This window comes from Spodoptera frugiperda, chromosome 6, assembly GCF_023101765.2.
Source record: "Spodoptera frugiperda isolate SF20-4 chromosome 6, AGI-APGP_CSIRO_Sfru_2.0, whole genome shotgun sequence".
Classification (NCBI taxonomy): Eukaryota; Metazoa; Arthropoda; class Insecta; order Lepidoptera; family Noctuidae; genus Spodoptera; species Spodoptera frugiperda.
The window spans coordinates 12,199,610-12,223,858 of NC_064217.1; the positions used below are offsets into that span (position 1 = coordinate 12,199,610).

At 36.0% G+C, this 24,249-nt stretch overlaps 1 protein-coding gene across 5 annotated transcripts in view; it reads left to right on the forward strand.

Moving 5' to 3' along the window:
* Nucleotides 1-24,249, forward strand: part of LOC118267631 (disheveled-associated activator of morphogenesis 1) — a 122,976-nt gene that overhangs the window by 70,904 nt on the left and 27,823 nt on the right. For 4 of the 5 annotated variants that reach the window (XM_050694340.1, XM_050694339.1, XM_050694338.1 and 1 more), the window contains one exon: nt 14,265-14,393. In XM_050694340.1, the coding sequence (XP_050550297.1) occupies nt 14,265-14,393 (129 nt within the window). Of the gene's footprint in view, nt 1-6,974; nt 7,215-14,264; nt 14,394-24,249 lie in introns of those variants that run through there. The other variant, XM_050694337.1, reaches the window with a different exon arrangement.

The window sequence follows — 24,249 nt, forward strand, 5'->3', positions numbered from 1 at the left end:
CTGTGACATGTGCAGCTATAGAGGGAGTATACAGTGGTACTCTCATGGCTGGCCATGCAGAACTTTGTTTGCAATGCGTTGTTGGTAAAAGTTTGTACGCTGAATAAATACAGCCAGGATGAAATGCGCGCAGTCATTGGTCATACTACATAGTGTAGGCTAGGTACTCTGTTTTTCATTCACCCTGTGGTAATCAAGGTTTTCGTTGATTGCTTCCAATTGTTTCCAGCCATCATTTTCATTCATTGTTTCGTCGTTCAATAGTTATTTTCTTCGATTGACCTAATTTCCTTTGCTTTTCAATGTTCTATAATTAATACTCGTTCGCCGCAACTAAGGTGAACTTGCAACGATGCAAGTTACAAAAGGTCGAAGCCCTATTAATATTATTGCTAGCTTCCGACTAGTCTTTCATTACAATGCCATCAATTACAATTTCCATATTCCCTTCAACATCGGATATGTAAATAGAAACAAAGTAATCAAGCGATGTGTTGATCAATATCCTTATTGCTGCTTATCTAGTAGATCTATGCTTGATTGTTGCTTAAGCTGATACTGGAATTGCGACTTAAGGACGTGCCTTTAAGGGTTTAAGTTGGATGAAAACTTTGTTTGCCGATGTGTTTTCTATTTTCTGTGATTAAATTGACTGTACGGTTAGCGCGATAGCTGGCAACTGAGTGCCCCAATGTAGCAGGTTTGATTCCCGCACGGAGCAATGTGATCCACAATTTGTTGTTTCGGGTCTGGGTATCATGTGCGACACAGGAGAAGATCCTAGGGCCCAACCATAGGATTTCAACGTTAACAACGTTTAAAAAAACTATCAATTTCATACACAGAGTTTAATGTCCGTAAGTACCTTGTTTGTCTCGCTTGAATATTGATTATTTCATGTTAGTTTGATTTCGACCGACAGCAGGCACTCTATTAAGTTTATTTACAGACAGGCTATATTGCAGTAGATATAATATAACTTAAGTACATTAGGATTAGGATTAGCAATGGACTGTAGGTGTACCAGCTAATTGTTCCGGAACGTGTCAGTTGACTTGGTCTAGTAAGGTGACACCCACAGCGTATCAGATTGCGATTAGGGTCCGTTTCGCCTTACTTTCACCGGCTAGTCTAGGGATTTTGAATTTGTGTCATATATTTTACTCAAATGTTGATCAATTAACCTACATTTACTTAGTAAGTCCTATGGTTGTTGTATATCCCAAATATGAGGGTGAATATCTTCCATTTGAACATAATTTCGCCCGTGTCCATGTTTCTGATCAAAATGATCCAGTCATCTGGCGTTAAGAATCAAAACTATATGCTTATTATCGAGAATTATGCGAATTACTTTCAAGAAAAGAGCGTATTCTTTTTAATAGGGTGGCAATGCACTTATGACTCCGCTGGTGTTGCCATGTCCATGGGCGGCGCTGATCGCTTACCACCAGGTGACCAGTCTGCTCGTTTGTATTCTATAATCTCAAATTTTTTAATGATATTCGTCTTTACTTGGACTGCTGGGCATTGACCTTCTCACCCGTGAGTTTGTTTCTCTAGTAACCAATCTATGAGGCTTAGTACCTAATCAATAAGATTGAGGTATTTTACTAATACAGTTTCTGTAGAAAATGAAAGCACTCAACTTTTTACAACTTCACCAGCACTTGCTATCAGACTGGTTCCACGTGGAACTTGTTTACTTGATGTCTCGTCTCCAAAGGTTGAAGGTTACAGTCAACAAGTTGGCTATTCAGCCATTAGTGAAAGTTAGAAGTCAAGGACTTCATTTTTGTTGAGGTTGTTCACTCCTAATGTTATTAGTGCTAAGCTGTTTTGTTTTGTCATGAATTATACATGAGGTTTAGTGTTAGCGACTTCTTTAGCTTTAGTTATTAGTCTATGTATATTATATCTTCACACATCAACAACCTATAAGTGGTTATTGCTGACCAAAGGTCTCTTCTTATACATAGAAGGTTTGAGCATTAATTGCCAGGCTTGCTCAATGCGGGTTGATGATTTCAAACTTATACTCGGAAATTATTAGCCCAAGTTTCCTTAGAACTTTTTCATTTTAAGATCCAACACTAGATTATGAAGGGCGTGGTTTTATCGATAGCTAAATTCTCTTCAACAACTCCAAACCTGAATTTCTCTATACGAACCACACTGTAATTACTAAGTATAAGCGGTTGATCACAGATAACATTGAAATATATCCAACCAACGAAATCTAAGTCCTGAACTTTGAATTCAATGCACTCTCTGGAATCTTTCTTTCCCAATCAGAGAAACAAATTGCAAAAGACTTAAATATGCTTGAAGATTGAAGATTATTAAGACATAATTAACATTTAAGTTTTGTTTCACCACCCTCATACTTTGTTTAGTATTAAAAAAACCTTTTATATAAAAAATCTGGTGGTTAGTGGCTCGGCGAAAAGAATCCAGCTATTAGAATAGAGTATAAAGGCTACTCCCATTGATATTATTAACATCAGAGAGGGAGAGAAAGAGAGAGGGAGATAGAAAATAGAAGATTTATTGCACATGCTGTAATGAGTTAATGGAAAGCGATGAGAGTTTAGATTGACTGCCTTATACCAGTAGGTCGAGTGTTGATGATGATACAACTGTCCAACATGACTGTGTCGAGTTTAATGTATGAGATGGGTGAATCGATACCATGGACAGTTTAATGTATGGGATGGGTAAATCGTTACTATCAATAATTGCTTTGACGATTTGGGATTTTGACTGTATTTGTAATAATTTTAAGACTGGTGAAAATACGAATTAAACTTCTTAGATAAAAATAGAAATATTGTTTTTGTGAATCTTAACCTCGATTGCAGAATCAATGTCATTAACATTAGCTAATCCGTTTTCTACTTCATTTAGATGCATTTTTATTTTTATTTGTATAACAAAATGCATTCTTAATTTATTCTTGTTTAAATTATGCATTCTTTATTTATTTATATTTATAAGTCTGTCTCTAAACGTGACACTTTTCTCAGTATCTTCATTTAGTATGACAATAACAAATCTGTCACAATTTCTTCTAAAGCTTTACTTTTTTCTTTCCATATCTCGAATCTCACCTGTTTACGACTTCAACAGTTTGCTCAAAGATGTGTGGAAGTAACGGTGTAATGTGTGGCCCGTCAGACATGTGGTCGACAAACAGACAAACAGGTTTAGCGAGCGATGATATCTTCGATATAGATGTTACTGGCCATTCACCTGATACATATACTAATTGCTAATTGCTACAACTGGGTTGAGAATTTATAGTTTGGTTGTTAAACGGCTTTTGGTTTTATGCTACAGTTATTTGGGATGTAGAGTTAAAAGTTATTTGACCTACTTTTTCGTTTTAAGATTGGTATTTTCAAAAAGGTTTTCTGTGTTAGTTACAAGTTTTTTCTATTAAAGTTAATTCAGTTTGGAGATTTTTATTTACGTGTCTTGGGAAATACGTGAAGTCTAATCTTAAATAGCATTTGCGTTTGTTGGTATTTTTAAATTGTTCTAGGTATTAAGCACTAGTTCAAGTCTCAGGCTCTTAACATTCATCATTTGTATGAGTAATCCGCATTGTTATTTTGTTTGCTTTGAAAGTTAACAAACTAGTTTGAATGATCCTCTTGTCTCAGATCAAGAGACTCGACGTCTAATCCAACGTTTTTTGAAAGCAAAGAAAGCTTATTTACGACATTTTCTATTCATTGTCGTATAGATTTCGCAAAAGTGAAATTATATTCGACATCCGTATCGATACGATTTACAAAAGTGTTAATGTATTGAAATTTTGTGCAAATTTTATTGTCCTCTCTCGGTTCAGAGGTTAACTAGCAGAATTTGTAGAGAAATTTTTGGTTCCATAATTTTCTAATCAAGAAATTAACATTCCTTTAAAACCGAGACGTATTAATCAAAACAATGATGTCTGTTGGTTTAAAATAAAATATTTTGTTGTGGTTTTTCGTCATTTTTATTGTAATTTATTCTAGCGATTTGTTATGGTGATTCCTCTTTGGTGAGCGAATAGGAGATTCTTTTTTAGTTATTTTATTAAGAACTTGATTGATTGACTGGCGTGATTCTTAGCTTATAGGTAGACTTAAGCTGGTGGTATGTTAATTCCAGTAGTCAGTAGGTTACGTTAGCATTAAAATCAGTTGATTTAGTAGAGTTCCGGAATATGGAGTTTGATTCTATGTTTTTAATTAAATAAAGACTTTATAAGCTGCCTACAGAGAAGATGTTCTCAAAATGCTCACGATGACTGGAATTTCCAAGGACAAATCCATTGACAAAGCAATAGTTTTGTATTATAATAGTCTTTAATTTTAATATTTGATTGTTATTTTTCACAATACCTCTTAGCGGCCATTAAGGATCTGGTTGACCATTTGTAGACGCAGTCACGACTTTTGTGCCGACCTTGGCATTAACGCAGACGCATGGTAAATTATATGACGTATCATTTGTCATACATTTTTAACATTCTTCTTAAATGTGTAGTTCCTGGAGGTATTATATTGGGTACTTAAGACTTTGACTGCCAACAAAAAATCTGTTGAAGGCAAATGCTCCGCTAGCGCCGGCCTCTTTAGCCCCTCATGGCGTTTAATGTGTTAAAGGACGTAAAAAATTATAATGAAAGTAATAAAGAATAAAAAGGTATTCCAAAGAAATGAATATAAGTACCTATTATAATTTTAAAATTGTGAATGTTCACAGTAAGACTGCCGAATTCCTACTAGAAAAGTGCAAATTGGCCTTTAAAATGGCACTTTTACAATAAACTATTTTTTCGAAAGCCATACGTACAATTTTGGATTATATTTGTGATCGAAAATTAACTGGTTAAGCCGAATTTACGACGTTCATCATTTCAATCAGACGCAGCCCAAAATTAAGTCTTCCAGCTTGCAAGGAATTTGACAGTTACTAGTCATGGGAATATAACTAAAATGGTCTAACTCTGAACGTAAGTACAGATCGTTGACCGTAGCTCTGTGAATGATAAGAATGAATTAGCAAACTAACGCATGAAGGCCAGACACGCTTCATTAGCGATGCTAAAATTAGCTTTGTTCTTATATGTTTAGTCGGTCGATCAATCAAATTACTTCTTAAATACGACCAATGACAATAAGATCGGGAGTGAAGTTGGTCAGTGCGAAACTCAAGTCATGGTAATAGTTTTATGACTGTACTCGTGGTCATAGACACCCAGGATTTGCGTTTAGCGAATGACTGCAGTTTTTATTTTTGGTAAACCTAGCTTTTTGAGGTGAACTAGAAGACTAGGAAAGTGTGACACGGTTACTTCATTGAAACCACCGCGGTGGCCACCTCATCTCGCACCTTAGTACGCCTCCTATTACATGAGATTAATGCAGATGTAATGTAGCTGAATCAACTGTACTGGCTGGTATATTCCTGGGTGCTTTTAAATTCTCCATAGTGTGAGTTCAAATTGAGGAAAATACAATCGTAATGCCACGCTCAGAACCAGCTAAATACCTGTGCTTTACTATCTCTTTAACACAAGACAAATGTGAAAATGGAGACCTCATAAACTTTCACCTAAGACTGATTGTTACCTATATGAATGAAAGGGCTATTGATAGCCAAGGGCCAGGCAATGCAAGGTCTATAGAAAACCAGTTTTCATTGGATTGGAAAGCAGCCGGGATGTCGGTCAGTACGTACACACTTATATCAAGAACAGAGATGAGACTAACACATGATGGGAATTGAAATTTTAATGCGAGATTGCAACTATCTGTGATGATTTGATGATTGCAGTGGATATTACTTAGGGGGATTGATTTTTTCTCTTGTGACAGTCATTTTATTTCTGTAATTTATTGAAATGTGGTTATTCTACGTGATATCTGTTGTAACCGTTTTGAAACGAGGAATGGGAAATGTGAGATCTTTTTGTTCAAGTAACAATTATTTTTTATAATGTTTTGATTAGATGATCCAATTTATAAACTGGGACAGGTGTATAACTATCCCTCCTTAAATATATGCTAAGTAACTAATTAATGCTTTTTAGTCTACTATTTCGAACTTCAAACAATTAGTAGTTGAATGTGCTTATTTACATCGGGGCGTTGTGACCGGGTCAAAAGTGCTACATTTTAATTGGATAAAGTCCTTGATCCAAACATTTCGGTACAAACTACTTAAATACACTTAAAGATTTAACATAGCGATACCTTTCAACGTGCTCCCAAAACGGTAATCCAATCAACAGACAGACAGATAAGCCAATAATGGATCACTTGAGTACAATTGAACGCAAAACAACAATTGCAATGTGAATGAAACACTCCATTGATTGTGTGACCACGTGCGTCCATAGAAATCGCAAGTTCGGTCGTCGGGTCAGACATAATCGTGTTGAACGATAACCGTCTCCGTCAAAATATAACAATAAAGCTACTTAACAAACCTTACGTTTCTGATTGAATATTACTAAACATATTTCTCAATTGTAAGCTGATTACAAACAATAACAAAGGCTGAAGGCGATAGGATTATGACTTTTTGAAACAAATTTAATTGGATCGCTTCAAAACAGAAGGTCGTGACTTTTTGAATGTCATATTAATGGCCTAATGTCTCTCCAACGAAGGCTAAGATTTCATATCATATTTATGCCTTTCCAAATACTTTACTTTATCAAACCTTTGAATTAATACAGCTCTAATGCAATTCCGTTGTAACAAGTGAATGCGTTGATAAATATTCCGGTATTTATTAGTTGCGTTGAGACTGTTTACTCGGTTGGAAACAAACATTTCATTTATAAATACTTATTGTATCGGTCGTCAACATGGCCCCTAATGAAACGTCCATTTAGTTGTTAATAGAATTAGAGCGAGACAATGCACTTCGATAAATACGGGAAGCAATTACGGGTGTACATGGAGGTCCTTAGTTTTGATTGAGACACATTGCAGGGCGCCAGCGAGCCGTCTCGTTTGTTTTGTGGTCCTTCGATTGACTCTTGCGCAACCGCGAAAGTATTTCACTGACATCGTTGTCAAGTGACTCGAATTAAATTAACCAATCAAACTGTCATTTAGTGCTGTTACAATAATGGTCCAGAATTGTGTGCCGAAATGAATAAGACTAGGTTTTTTAGTTTGAGAAGAAAACGCTCGGTAGCAAATACACAAGTAAGTCTAGTCTTAAATAAACAATATTCGAAGATGTGATTTTTCTGAGAACGGTTTTTAACGTGGCCGGTCTACGTTTACACCCTTTTGAAGTTAATGCTTGTTCTTAACATAATATTTATTCTTGCAAACGTGTTTCTTCGGAAGACCAAATGTGGGTACGATTTTTAGGAACGAGTGTGTTTTGTCAACTTTTGGGACGGACGGCCTTTGTCCAGACTATGAATGTTAATGAACTTGATGTTGATTCTCTAATTATACCCTGTTTGTCGTTGAGCTGGGTTTAACCCTGTCATGTTCATTCCTGTAGCTTTTAGGCCCATTTAAATGGGGTGTAATTTTCATATAAATGTGCGCATTATAATTGTAGAAATATTTATACATAATTTTAAAGGATAACAACTTCTTTGTGCGCTCAGCTATTTAAAATACTCAGTGCTTACGTACTTAAGGAGATAATGTTGTCCAGTTGTCCTTACAGTTATCTTAGGTAAATTGTTACTACGCTCACGTGTTTCTGTCATTAGTGGTAAGAATATTGCTTAACGTCTGGTTACATGTTTCTTCAATAATTTTCTCTCTTAGTGTTCGAAAAAATTGTCAGAAATAGGCGCGGATACCATTTTTTTGTGGTCTATGTGAATTTTGTCTACAATTCCTCAAGTCCAAGGACTTCCATCGTTGGATTGCTACACTTATTCTTAAAATCTTTGTGAATCAGTGTTTTTTAAGTTTTGTGGAGGTAGTGCAACCATTATAATTTTATAAAAACAGGAGTAAGAATGGGGTGGTTTTTAGTCAGTGAGAGTCTTACACTCCCTCTCGCCTCGTCCAAGGTGGGAGAAGCAACTGGATGAGATTTTCCACTGAAAAAAAAAAACAAATACAATTTCATCCAACTTTGATATCCAATCACTTAAATATCACACAAAACACCCACTAGTTCCCTTTACAAAAAGCAAAAAGTCTTCATGGTAAACATCTTAACTCTTGCAAAATTAATGTTGCTAATAATGTTGGCCCTGCAAATAAGTTTGCAGTTGAGTGGATGAAATCATCGACAGAAATAGATTTTACTTCTTGTTCATTGTAAGGGGTTGTAGGGTTATCGCATCTGCTAAAGATGGCGGGTGTTAAAAAAGAAATATGGCCGCTGTGAGTCACTATTTGGATGATGACGTCATTTGTTTCAAGTACTTACTCTTAGTATGTTTATGGGAAATGTGAGATCTTTTTGATATGGATGGATCCTTACAATGTAGGAAATAAGTACGGCATGGTAATGCTAGAGGTCGTGGAGATATTTAATAAGAGAAACGTTTTGAAGGAGATCGGAAATTAGCTAGAAAGTTCAGATAAGATAGTGATAATTACTTTTTAAATGAGTCGAGAGTAAGACCAGTATTTGTATTGCAAAAATAGTATAGTAGAAGTAAATGCATCCTTTTTCCGTTCCGTGACCCACATACTGTCAATAAATATCAATAAGATGAAGTAAAAATTACTGATTATAAATACAAATTAGGTATTCTTTACTTTAATAAATGTTAATCCCACTCATGGCCTATCATTAAAGAAAATTAAATCGAAATCCGTCCAGCTGTTTTCGATGTGAAAATAACCAACATCTACGCGTCCTCGTAAAATGTAGAATTTATAAATATTAGGAACTAGATAATACCGTCTTGATTATTATGCGGAAAGACTTTATAATAAAATTAATCCAAAACTCAATTAACACGTTAATAAAATGCAAATTATCATATTTTTGTAATGTTAACAAGGTAATGCAGTTTTAATTATTTTAGCATGTGTTGTGTCTTACACGAAAGCTAAAATTCTTCTGACAATAAAATGTAATGACAAATAATGTAAAATTTTCTCATCGTTGACAACCTAGTCAAATTCAAAACGTTCAATTCTTCTCCCGTGTCACAACGCAGCCTGCCAGTGTGTGTCAACATCTAGCCTGCCAGGTGCATGTGATGAAACCTCATTGCTACAGTCTCCCCCTCTAACCTGAGCGAACGTCCCCGCGATCAGGTTAGTTCTTGCGTGGTCTACCCCTCCTACGTTTCTTTCAGCCGACGTGAGGAGGCGACTGGCGTACTCTATAGGTCGCTCGTCGGTCCCCTCCCCTGGAGTAATGTCGCTCCTAAAGCCTAACTGCTATTGTCAGTTCTGAGTACGAAAGGTTTCGTTTACAATTAGAGACCTAAATCTACACAAAAACACTTCTGCACGTTTGTCTTTTTGTTCCTAGCTGAACATTTCACGTGATATCTTGTATGCCGGCTTCGGCGTCTGACAGTGATGAGAAGTCGAATTCTTGGCTGTCACTAAACGGGTCTGTGTACGGGTAGTGTACGAGGACACAGTTGAAGTCCATCGGGGCTCCGCACCCGCCCAACAACTTCCGAATCTTAGTCTCGGAGTCAACATGGAGCGAAGTCGGAGCACGGCGTCCTTCCAGGTGGCTGCGGGCGCCGCGCCACCACACGGTGGCATCGCCCTCTAACAGCATCGGGAGTCCCCGCAGCGCGTGATCGTCACTCACGTCCGCACAGCACACTCCTTGTATACCTGGACCGCGTCGATGAAGGCTTCTTAGTACCTCCGGTTTTTGAGAAGTACCGGTGAACCTCGTGGTACACTTTGCGAAGTTCCAGGACGAACTCATCTTGAGAAGTCCGGTGAACCCCGCGGTACACTTGGCGAAGTTCCAGGACGAACTCTTCTTGAGAAGTCCGGTGAACCCCGCGGTACACTTGGCGAAGTTCCAGGACGAACTCTTCTTGAGAAGTCCGGTGAACCCCGCGGTACACTTGGCGAAGTCCCAGGACGAACTCTTCTTGAGAAGTCCGGTGAACCTCGCGGGAACCCCGCGGAATATTTAGTGATGTTCAGCGACGGTGACGATGGTGACTGCCATGAGGCGCCGGCGTTTCGACCGCGTTTCGTCGGCGCAACGACCGCAGCGTCTCTATTGGGCACCTAGTCGTATCCGCCTGCATTATGCCGGCACGGTCAGACGAGGCGCTGTGACAAGTTCGGGGGCCCGTACAGGACTCTGCTCCGTAGCTTCGTCGTCTGCCGTCGTCTGCCTCCGTAGCCTAGTTCGGGGCATGGTCGGCCCTACTAGCTGGGCGCCAATTTAGCATGTTCGGCCCTACTAGCTGGGCGCCAATTTAGCATGTGTTGTGTCTTACACGAAAGCTAAAATTCTTCTGACAATAAAATGTAATGACAAATAATGTAAAATTTTCTCATCGTTGACAACCTAGTCAAATTCAAAACGTTCAATTCTTCTCCCGTGTCACAACGCAGCCTGCCAGTGTGTGTCAACATCTAGCCTGCCAGGTGCATGTGATGAAACCTCATTGCTACATTATTTATTTATTAGATATGAATCAAACTGAATATGCATTTTCATAATAAGTAATATTTTAATCTTATTTAGAAAACAAAGTCATAACAGGATGCGCAATAAGGCTCAAAATCCTTAATCAAATATGAAGTAATTAGCTCTTAATGGTTCTTTTCCATTGTTCTTCGTTCAACAAATATTTTGCTACAATGGTCGTGACCTCATTGTGTGATATCTAAATATTATTTACCTTTTCATTTGTTTGTCTTAAGTCTACCAGAACTGCACGATAAAATATCCCTCCAATATAAACCTCACCTTGTCTCAAGAACATTTTGTTGGCAATGGGAGCTCAACTTAAACTGGGAGGTTAGTCTCATGTGCAGTCAGTACTTTCTACTATTAAAGTTAATTAAGCAAATAGTACTTAGGGAATACATAATTAATGGTAGTTTAAAGAATTGTACTTTCTGTGTGTTGAATTAGAATCGAATTTGCATTGAAAACTAGTAATTAGTGTTCCTAATGATCTTGATACATATCTAGGTTTTGTTGCGACCTTTTTCCCAGTTGCTTTTTTATGTTTGTCGAACAGGATGTCAGAACCTTCAAAGCAAAGCATTTTGTCTGGTTTAGAAATATTGTGTTTTTATCTTATCTTTGCAATTTTGTGTGTAGACCTTCATGCTTTTGATAAAAAATGCATCAAACATTAGTCATATGCACACGTTCATGTATCTTTCTTTCTTTAATGATAAAATCAATTGGGGAGCAATAGGATTAATAGATTCATTCTAACTTTCCACTTGGTCTTTACCAAAATACTTCTATGACAGTCTTCATCAACGATCCTTAATCCATTTTCTAACTGGTTAAAAAGTGGCATAGCACGCGTTGTACCTAAACTAACCCCTTCCTTGTACTGTTAGGTGTCTGTTATCGGTTCATGAAAGCCAAAATGTTACCTATCTTTAAAATCTAAGAGAAGGTAAATTTTAAGGAACACAAATATCCAGAAAATTCAGCTTCAACACCTGTTCCATCACATCATGCTGTAAAACGTTTAGACAGTGTCGTAAATTCGTCTGACACGGCTCGTGGAGCCCGGAGTCACGTCCCCAATAACAGTTTTAAGATGGCGCCGCTGACGACGATGTCTACTGTCTAGTATAAGTCTGTATATACAGGCCGAGGGTGCAAACTGACATCACCGCAATTCGTTCCCCCTCGTTAAGCTTAGCAAATTGTGGGCTTCTTTAACCAGAAAATACGACAAGGATTTATCTTATTTAAGCAGTTACTTATTTTTTATTAAAATTTTGTAGGGGAGAGTGATGTTGTGTGGGTTTATTGTTAGTTTTATGCTTGTTGGGAAGATTTTATGGTTTTGTTGCCTTAAAGATGTAGGTAGTAAGATTTTGATTTTTAGAAGGGATTCTTGGTGCACGTTTATAACTTTGCCTACAACTCGGCAATGCTATCTTGGCAATAAAATCAATGAAATGGGAAATTATGTCTTATCTTCGAAATGGCCCAATGTTGTTGCCGAAACACACCCTGCAGATGTCTCCATTTTGAACAGCCCAAGCTACAAATTGTAATAAATTAATGACAACAAGAAACATTTTAAATAATTGTCAGAAATTAACAGTTAATTTATAATACTTTCTCCGCACAGCCCTATTCATTATGTCAATGGATTCGCGAGACATCGGGCGACACTTCGTAGAAATGTGCAAGCGCCGGCAAAAGGTCATTCTGAGTCAGAAGCGCTTTTAGCACGGTCGTGTGTGGACGTGTGTACATGGTGTTATCTGGTTGTATGTTGTCACGGAGACGTGAGCAAATTGAAAGCTTTATTTATAATAGCCGGTATAGATCAGACGCCTAAACGATTTGAGAAGATGTTTGATATGCTAATCGATCACATGCGTGTTGTCTAATAATTGATGATGCTAATAATAGAGAAAATTAGGGAGGTCAAAAATTCTAGGAACAAAGACACATACAAGAAGGAAACAATTCAGTTTGATAAGAATCAGAAACGCGATAGACTTGTAATAGACGATGATACTTGTAATATACATCGTTAGAAATCTTGTCCGATTTCAGTTTAGGAACGTATATAGGAACTATCAGACAGTATTATTAGAAAGAAGTTAAAATAATTGCAGTAATAACCGGTTCAAGCGATAAAGAAAGAAAAAGACGCTCCTAAATGGCGCAAATCGTCGAATCATGTGTTTAGTAGTAATTACATTCCTATTATTGTAATAGCTTTGCGTTCAGGCGATTATACTGCGGTACGCGAAGTTTTTCTTGTCCATTCGTGCGCACTTCCTCATTCGCCACATTTGTCGACTCTCCCTTTAAAGGAAGGAACCAATGTCTTCCTCATTTTATTTTTAACCTCGACGATTTAAATTAAGTTTTTTCTCGTTTCTCAAGAAGTATTCGCAAACAGATTATGTCCTCACGTTGATTTATGTCTTACTGAGAAAATTTTCTCATTGCGAGCAGAATATTTTTTCGGATAATTAGGTATTGATTGCAGTAATTTTATTTATGGCTTCCTTAAATTGGGGAGATGTTGAAATGGAAATGAGTTATTGTATGTAGAAAGTTCCTTTCCACGTTTCGTTTTTTGTGGACACGTGCCCGAAATGTGTTTTGGATTGAGTGTCGCGTTCTTATGTTTTTATTCTCGGTTGTCGGCTGATGATTGATAAGTTGTGTTGTTTTAATTTGGTGTGGTATTCATGTCTTGTTTTATATTTGTTGTCGTTGATGTATTGAATTTGTTTGAAGTCAACTAAACATGGATGTGTTTTCCCTTCCATAGTATCTACTTCTTTGAAGTGGTTCTACCCGTTCCTTTCAAACTGTGCGAGCCATAGTTCACCGTTTACGTTAATAGGCCTTTATCTTCAGTTATTACGTTCTTGCAACTATAATTTATTATAAGTAAGAGACACTTTGATTGCTAATAAATCTTGGCTCCAAGGATTTTCGTAAAAGGTTTATACGTCGGAATTTTTGATCGATGCTATCTTCTGGCCTACATAGTCAAAATATTCATATTTTCGTGGCCAGTTTTGATTATTTAGCATTTATGAGAGGACCAGTTCCATAGTTAATAAAGGTTATTATTAAGTATTATTAGATTTGTCATCCATCTAAATCTACTTTGCTACGTTCTAAATGTACTTAATTGTTTTATTTTAGCACTGCAAAGTTAATTGGTTTATTTTGAAATAATGCCATTGCCGTCGACTACAATGCATTTAATGATGTCTATAGTTCATTGAACCATGTAATGCGATCAGTTCTAGACATCTATCAATTTTGTTTAATTAAAACTAAAGAAAGGTTTTCTTTTCGTTCTGATTGCTACATTTTATTGTTTTATTTTATTTTCTTACTGCTTTTTTGTTTTATATCTTTTCCTCATTCGGGAATGTTTCAATTACAAGTTGTCGTTTCTAGGATACTTTTTTAATACTAAAATATTTACTTTTGTATTTCTTAATTTTTGCAACTCTCTCATGTTCATTACAACTTTTTAAAAAGTAATGTGGTTACTCCTATTATAGTGCAACTGAGAATATTTATCAAGTTCATCTGCTTCTGTTGTTCTATACTTTGGAAGCAACATGTTAATAGTTTTATCTTGTTTGTTCCAGAATGACGAGCCTCCAGAGATCACATACTGTGTGGTTGGGGGCGAAGGCGGGCTGGCTCTACAGGCAGTCACCCCCACACATCCGATGCCACCAGAAGATGAACTTGACGCCAAGTTTGCGGAACTCGTGGTAAGTAATATTAATATTAATGATTTCTCTAATATTTGTCACTAGCCCTACTCCATGGGTACAAGCTGATCAAGGGACTGCAAAGACCGTGCAACAATCTAACAGCTGTGCTAACAGCGATCTTTGATAAACCTGAATCGTTTAGACTGCTTTATTTAACCAGCGAGGAGATTATTCTTATGTGGATAAGATCCATAGTCTTAGCTTATTACTTACTGGCTACTTCTACTTGACTTCGATTGGTAATAGCGTGATGTTTTACATCCTACAGCCTTCCATGATAAATGCACTATTCAATACAAAAAGCATTATTCCAATCGGATCAGTAGGTCTGGAGATTAGTGAGTTGAAACAAAGTCTTCAGCTTTATTAGTATGAATATAAATTTAATGAAAGGTACCTACAATGGTATCTTTTAGCTTTAGTGAAACTATTAGTAGATTTACCTCTAAATAGAAAATAACTACAAATTACATAAACATCGCAGTGCGATCATTTAGGTGAAGTTCAAAGTCATTAAGATTCACTTTCTTCAGCTTAGCATAATTTGGTCCATTAATGTTTATTGCTTTTTAAGTTGCTAATTTAGTATAACGTATAATCTTAGTGATGATATCACTTGTAAAAAGTTATATTTGGTAAGAAAAGTAAGTACTTTGAATACTTTTATTTTAAGGGGCGCCTTGGGCGAGACGAAAGGGAGTGTCAGACTCTTACTGACTAAAAACCACCCCGTTGCTTCTCCTGCTTTTCGAGCCGGAGCCCCGGTAGCCCGCTAGGTAGTCCGCAGCTCCGGAACTTTGGAAACCTAGTTCTCGTTTTAAACGAGTTCCCAAGTTAGATAGATTACTTCAGTGGTTGGGAATGTCTTAAATTCCATTTTACTAGGAAACTTTTGCATGTAACACAATGTCGGGTTTTTATGAATATTCGTAGAAGTTGTTCTGTTCTGCCATGACCAATGTAGGTAAATAATTATGTAGTTTTCCTACGCCGAGGTTTTTACTGAGAAAATGTAGTTTATTCTTATCTTGTGATAATAATTGCTTTGAACTTGATAAACATCTGTTTAAGATACTAAGTAATAGTAACGTGACGTCATTTAGTTTTTTAATTGAGTCTATAGTAATTTTGTCTTGCACGAATAGTGCTGAGATTCATTTCATTAATAAATTAGGTAATCATTTTTTTATGGAGGTAGGTGCCTTCCTAAATTGCCTAGCTTTTTGAGGAAAAATCTACGAAGTGTGGGACCAACAAATTATTCCATAGAATCATGAATGTTCCAGAAATAATCTGGTCAACAAATTATATACAACATTTTCCCACCACCTTATTTAATTCCATACTCAATGGTTACAAAGTATACAAAAAAACCTCAAGCAAAGATACATTGTGAGACAAAGCAACTTTATTTTCAATACACAGTTGAAAACATTTACATTTAAAAAAACGAAAATAATCAACTGTCCAAACCCGCTTCCGTATACATTTTCTCTGTATTGTATTCAGAACGGACAATGACGCAAAAGTATTTCTTTTAAATTGTCGAGAGGAATTTTAATAACATCAAAACGTACTCCATAACATAACACGGAGTTTTCATAATATATGTTGATGATGTTCCCATCATTGTACAGTTTAATTTCTTCATTGTATGTGTGTTGATTATGGTTGTGTAATCTGTTGATGTTATGTTGTTATATGATCGTGTTATAGAAGATTAACTTGGTGTTAATTGTTATGTTTAGTAAACAACGCAGTATCTTCTATCATTTACTTTAATATTATTATTAACCTTTAAATTCGTGAATGGAGGCGCTATCGTAATATTTATCTTTGAACCTAGATCACGTTTTTATCGTTCGATGAATTTCATTGGTAGCCTGTTTAGTATCATAATATTGTATTGATCAGTTGAAATTATGAAAATATTCATATGTTATGTATGAAACAATTGTGATTCTGTAAATGTAACACCATATTTTTTAGCTAATTGTAACTAAGACTCCTTCTATTATTAATTCCTAGTTAGTTTCCTTGAGTGATTTCTTAATCGTTTTTAGTTAAACTAGCATTCTCACATGGTGCTATAACATGTTAAGCTGACACGTTAACATTATCAGCTGGAGATGGACAGGCAGTGATTGGGAGGTGTTGTTTAGACAGATGAGGCGCGGCCCCGCCTCCAGCCACCTGCACCCTCGGTCCACTTTCACAATACATCGCCGTTTTACTAGGGCTGACAGCTGTGCGCAGAAATTTGATCTTTATTGTCTCTTATTTTCGTTGTGTTTCGGAAAATTTGGGTTAATGAAAACTTGGTTGTTGTGGTCGTTTTGTTATGTTATATTGTTGTGTAGCTTCTATAGGGTTCTTTTATTTTGTTTCTTTCTATTATTCCTATATAAATGTTACTGAGAGGTCATCCTGTCATCTAGATCATTAATCTCATTTTTTTTTTGTAATTATAATATTTATGTAACAAAGGCTACGGTAACATTTAAAATGTTAATTTAATAAAACTTTGTGACATTAATCATGATGTCATAATGTTGGTATTTTAGCCAAAACTAATAGAATTGTTAATTTTATCTTTGAACAAGATCTTTTGAGGTCTAGAATTGTGGATCTGGCTAAGTTTAAATTGGCTACATCCTTGAGCCAGCTGTTGGAAAGGCCAAAGTTGATAATGATCATAGTACGGATGCTACAAGATTAGCTGGTCCTCGTAATAATATAATTATAGCTACACAGAATATTGCTATTGACATTTTCAAATTGAAATTCGTAATTTGGTACTTTATACTTCATGTCAATTGCATCAGAAATATAATATTAGGTACTGCTGCGGAATTCTGTCTAATAGGCAATCTAAAAATGTATGTCGCTTTCAATAATAATTATTGCCAATCATTGTAGCTACGCTTCTCGTTTATCTATCATCAAAATATAAAAAAAAAACAATTTCAACATTTTGTGTTAATTTTTTTATAGTATCAAAGTCAGTCAACCCTAAAGCTGCTTATATCGGATAACAAGTATCGTATCGAGTGGTAGGTGGCGTTTAATTTGATTTACTGGCGGCGCTGTGCCACGCAAATTGCCGGCCTCGATCCCGTGGGCTTGTTCGATCGGCTATCGCACCATCGCATCGCATCGCCGCTTACCGATCCGCGATCGCCGCCGAAGGGTTAAATCGGAAAATGAGCCTAAGCATCGAGTAACGTTGAGCTATGTGGTATTTTATTTAATGAAACGTTTTATCTCTTTAAGCTATTTAGAAATTGTTGTCTCTGATGGTGTCATAATGGTTGGTTACGTACTACTTGAAGTATTTATTTCAGATCTATATTTATTAAAATTATATGTATTATCCACCATTTTAAATGATTGATGACAATTTTCACTTGAATGTATTAGACACGAAAAAAAACACTATTCTTCACTTATACACACATCAGTCATAATTTAATCAGAATAATTAATTGAAAGTAAATAATGTACTTCTACACAATTCATTATACCAGTGATAATTTATATGGAGCGTATTATTGCCCTAAGCGGTTATCAAGTAGACCTAGTATTCGAATCGTTCCGCATTCCATAAAGTCGTTGCAAAGAAAATAAAAGTACTTTGGTACTTTTAAGTTTATAAATATTCAATTAAAAGTCTATGACGATCTTTTTTCTTATAAGGACAGTATGTAGGAATTACGTCATCGTACTTTGTTCTCATAACACTAAGGGTTATATTTGATATCAATCTACGTAATACTATATAACCTATATGACGCACAATGCATTAATTACCTGTTAATAACTGTATTTAAAGGTAACACTATCACAGTGAACTAGGTACAGAATTCTCAATTGTTTTTTTTATCTAGTACATATAGCTACCAGATTAATAATATATTAAAGAATGGCTAAATTAAAAGTAGATACCCTTTACTGACTAGTATGCATGAAAAGACTGATGACTATTGATGAAGCGAAAGATGTATGTAGGAATCGTAGCAATTAGCGTTCCATTGTCTCTACCTACCCCCATGGGAGACAGCCGTGAGGTTATGTATGTACGTATGTATGTTTTATGTTTAGTTGGTATTCTGTGTTTTAGCCAAACAAAAGTTTAAAGCACTTAAATCTCTTCACTTACACAATCGGCCTCTAGAGGCTATAGACCAAACAGGCAATATTAACTGACTAATTTGCCTTATGACCTTATTGGAAACAGCCTAGGATCCATTATGAGTGTAATTTGAGATTCATCAAATATTCTAAGTGATGTTTATACATGAATATTTGGATATCCATGCATTCTTGTTGTCACAACGTCGCAGCGTTCCTTGAACTATGGAAATTAGGTGTGAACATATTCTCTGTCACATTTTTGCGTATTGCGAAATTTTAATGTATTTAGGCAATTACGTTAGTCGTGTTCTGCCTAAAAAAATATTCAAATGATCACATTTTTGTACCGTTTAAGATGATTGCTAAAGTTGGTTTGATTGGTGTCTATTTTGGTTCGAGTATTTTGCATTTTTGTCCTCAATTCTTTGTCGTTTTTGGTTAAGAAAATTTTTGTTGATGCATCAAATATTGACTGCATTATTGAACCATTTTTTTGGGGCTATCATCCTGTGGCTTCTCCGGCCTTGGGTGAGGTTAAGCAGCTCCGGATTATTAGCCCATTGGATTTCTAGTTAGTGTTCTCCGTCTTTAGATCTTTGATTTTCGCAATTCTCAGAAGGAATAGGTTGAAAGAGGTTGAATAAACGATATCATGTATGACAATGACAATGAAATCTTCAGGTGTACGTATGGGTAAAAATCCGTGGGTAAAAACTTTAACCTTTAGCTTTCTTCCGACATTAAAAGGTGACATTTAAACACAAAATAAAATCCCAAAAAAATTGAGATATCAAATTATATGCCAGTATATAAACAAAAGTTATAGCACAACAAAATATTTAATTAGCTGCCTGAACGGTTAATAGCGATAAGCGGTTACATTAACAAAAATTTCACTTACACTTGCGAACCGGTTTTTAATCCACACCGAGATTGTAAAAGATTATAATGAACAAACAGAATGCCGTCTTTAGTTCGTCGGTAACTCTTTTTAATACCTTATAACAATTAATTTAGTGAATGCTTGCCATATTTCTTGGTTTTATAGCACATAATATTTATCGTGTCATTTGAATATTTACGATGTTTTTCATTTGACCTCCGCCTCGAGTGACGGGGGTCTGGAGATGGCCATTTAAACTTTGTATGATTCTTGGAAAATATCTGCTCGTTCATCACGTCTGTTATGAACTTCTAAGTGAGTTATTAATTAAATTAAACTTATTAGTATTCATAGCACGGTGTATGGAATTGCGTCTGGTATTTGTGCAATAGGTTCACTTCTTATAGCATTAGGAGAAGTAGATGTACCTACTGTAGGTTTGTCTTGATATATCTCCTAGCCTAGCTTGCAAATTGCATGTCTTAGAAATTAGCTATAATTACAGTATCTTTGTTATTTTACCTTAAAGATTTTTTTATTGATTCGTCGTACTTAGACTTAAACAAGACCTAACTGACAAGATAAACTTAACTAACGAGTAAGTGTTTTTAATAGCCGAATAAACGTTACACGTACGCTCACTTAGATTAATAGTCTTCGCAGTAGTTATAACAATAATTGTAGGTTGAATAACTCCAACAATAGAAGATGACGAGATTAAACTAATAACATATCGATGTAACGAGACGATTATAATTACAGATGCAATGAAAGTGACATAACACACGTTTGTGGCTCATGTTACTTTCTCTGGACTGTACGACAGGCTCTGACAGATTTGTGGCGTATGAAGTGACACGATAACACTTGTAGATGCTGTTAAATAACAGGCAAATGAGAATTTAGATGGTAAACTAATTAGACTGCTAGTACATCTAAATGAACATCAAAGAGGATTCAGAGTAAGAAATGATGATTCAAAAGTTAAGTGCGTTATGTATGAATACTTTTCCAAAGTATTTGCTTAACACTTTTTTTGTAAAATGTACGTAACATTGAGAGAGTCATTGCCAATGTCTCGCGTCAAAGACATATACTTAACCTATTGAAGCGGTTCATCACATTCTCCGGTAGAAATCTGATCTGTCATATTACTTGCATTTATTTAATGATCATCTACCTTCCCATTGTGTCTTAGAAGTCATTTGTATGTCATGATATTCCCATAACAGCTCATTTAGTCTTTAAAACTAGGTTCTCACGCTCATTTTGGCAATGATCTAATCTTCCTATTTGTGTTTAGGTATCTCCAATTTGTTTGTTGTCCGTTTCTACCGCTTGTTGACTTATGATTGCGATAATATTTGCTTTTACCTTCGCCAAAACATTAATTTCTACGAAAACATCTTTAGTTTATGTTGCTGAGTCAGGAAATAATTCACTTCGGAGTGACGATACGTAAAAATGTCCATTGTGGTCACTTTCTCCCGACCCCCGGCGTGATCACTGGGCGCCGGTGCCGTGATTGGCACAAGTACAAACGTGCCAATGAGTTTAGTTATTAATGATTTCTCTAACGACTTGTACCTATGCGAATGGTGTTTTCACCTCATCATCAATCATTGTTTAAGTCTCTCTCAGATGGTTTTCCATAACTATTGTGCTTTAGATTGTTAATGCATGCATGTGCAAATTATTATTATAGTGGATTCATTTCATATTCTAGATTTAGATTCATACTACAGGAAATTAAAAGATTTCCTAGTCGTAATCTTGACCGACTTTCTTATAATTCTCAGTGTTTATGGTTTTATAGCTTTTCATTTAACATAATGAAAGATGGCCAGTTAGAAAATACTTATTTAGATGTTTTCTCCATGCGCTTGTGGTCACAAGTAGTTGTAAGTTAGGGTACGGATAATTAAACTGAGAATATGTGCCAATTGGATGTTATTTTCTTAGTCTTCGCATAGTAAACACAAATGAAGCTAGGTTTTCTAGACTGAATAGTGTTGTGGGAGGTGTGCTAGGTATCAGACTAGATTCCTGAGCGACTCGAAAGGTCTCACTTATTTACATTTGACTTTGAATGCCGATCACAAAACTAGTTATGTTATTTTCTAGTGCATTAGTCTGTCGCTGTCGTGAATTAATTTCTATTTAACCTTCGGCCAGTCACGATAACTCCCGATCACTTGATCAATTCTATTAAGATCAGATCATCCATCTACATAATCCATTGATTTTAATAGTTGTTGATGAGTAAATAATATCTGCAATTTATATTTGAATACCGAAAGACCAGAGTTCGAACGTGGTCATTTGACATTTTGTTTTTTTTTTCCACTTTTGTCAGAATTTATTGTTCGTATTTTGAATTTTTGATTATTTTGAAGGTTAGTCATGGAGTCGTGATTGATGGTAATCTGTTTGCGTCGCTCTGCTGTGGTCAAAGACAATCAGATCATCTGATATGCGGTACAAAAAGTTACTGCATACGTTTTACGTTCAAAATTTCTTGGAATAGTAAAAGTCAGGCATGAGCTGTTGTTCCTTTGAACTATTCTTTGGAAGTCTTAAGGAAAAGTGATATCAATGCCCATATGGCATTGCTTCAGATGACATTTGATTACAATCCGTGGAATTTCGTGGAAATACTTTCGATGTTACTTCACAAATATGGAAGGGTATATCGGTCTTGCACATCTTAATGTATCCAGAGTGGTTTATACACTCGTTGTCTTTCTTTGAATACAAATTACATAACATTGTTGTCATTCTCCGAAAATGGAATTGAACTTTACCATAAGTTCTAAACGACTTTCAATAGTAGATCTATATAGTATCCAAATTTTACTGTTTACAAATTGATAGACAACAAGTTAAATGTACAGTAATGATTTTCTAATTATTTCAGTGTCTAGGACTTGTTAAAATCAAATCACTGATTTTAATTCCCAGATTAACCTCTCGTATATAAGACAACAATAGAAAACACATTGTGTCTCATGTGGATCCGCGTTCCGGCACACGAAGGGTTAAGTAAAGTTTGACTTTTAGTATTGAGATCATTTTAAAGATATCTGGAGTAAGGTTCCTTAATCTTACCGTAATTTCAATCCAATTATCTTGTCGTAATATGGTTCTTCTAGAAACATCTATTAGGTAGTTGAGTTTATACGATCTTTAACTATGTTCATATACATTTCAAGGTTCACATTTAAGTGTTCACATTCTTCGGTTGTATGTAGTCATGCTACTTGTGTTACAAGTTAATGTCTGTCAGTTATTTTGTTAACGTTTGACATTCACCTCTGTACAGAGGTTAATAATGTTGATTAGGTATTTGTATCTTATTTACGGCCTTTGGTTTTGTTATGTGATTAGGTTTGCGCTATTGTGTCGTGTTTTGTGCTGGATAGACGCTCATCGTATGCAATTTTGGTAATGACCCTACTGCAGTTTAAGGAATAGAGAGTAAAGTTCCCTTAGATCAGAAAAGAAAGGTCCTCCGACCGGGCAATGTTATCGTGACTGGCAGTCTTTCTGCCTTACTGTTGGCGTTCCATTGTCTCTGCCTACCCCCATGAGAGACAGGCGCGAGGTTATGTTTGTATGTGTGTATGTTGTTCGTTGGGATTTTTATCCATAAACTTCACATGTGTTATGTAGGATTTGTGTCGTCGATCGTCTATGCACGGTATCTGACTTTTGTCATATGTCATATTGTGTCATTGGAACTTTTATGCGTAACAACAGAAACACTTGTCAATTGAAAATCTAACTGGTGATTAGTATAACGCGGGTATAGATCTAGAAATCTCGTAGACGTGCGAAATAATTTGTTATTTGTTACGTATGTGTAAGAATACTGAGTTTATATTTCTAGAAACATGTGCACTCCGATGTTTACATTAAAACGTGGGATATAACAAACCGCATTTTATACTTATTGTGGGAAAAATTTAAATAATAATATTTTGCATTCGAGACGGTGTCCAAGAATAAAAACATCCATGTATTTTGTATATTTAATCGATTTAGTTTTGAATACGAAATGCTATACTGAAGGCTAGTTAAAGAACCTAATGTTAAAGAGGCAATTTTGGACTTTGGTCTATTTTGTAATAAGTCTTAAAATCTATTGAAAATATTCAACAGATGTATGAATATCATGCATTATACAAATCTTTACTTTCGAGTTTACATTTTAGTATAATTTTCTTGTTGAGAAGCCAAAGGAGTGGCTTGGAGAGAGTGGACCTCTGAGTCTTTAAGATTAGCCTGATACCGCGCAGTGTCGTCAGCTGATGTACCTACAGAGGCTACAAACACACACATGATTAATGCAACCTTAATTAACCCTAATGGACCCCTACCATCCGTGAAGAATGCGTGATGAATATTGTATTGCAATTACTTCCGATCGATTGGGAAATTAGGTACATTATGTGTAAAGTGTATGAGAGTATACGAGGAGACTGGTCACTGATGGTAAGCAATCCCCGCCGCCCACGGACACCCGAAACACCAGAGGACAAGAAGTGCGTTGCAGGCTTTTGAGGGTTAGGAACTTAAGGGTTGTTAGGGAATCTGGGATTGGGAAGATAGGGAAGGGGGATAATTGGGCCGCCCGTAACCTCACTCACACTACGAAACACAACTCAACCGTTGTCTCATAACTCATACAAAACTTTAACTTAATAATTTTAATTACAAACTCGATAATCGCAGTTCAAGTACTTACCTGATAGGGTAACCAGGCTATAATTATAGTTTTAGATCTGATAGTAATTGGCGGATGAATGTCCCAATGCCATCTCACTGTGGGGTCAT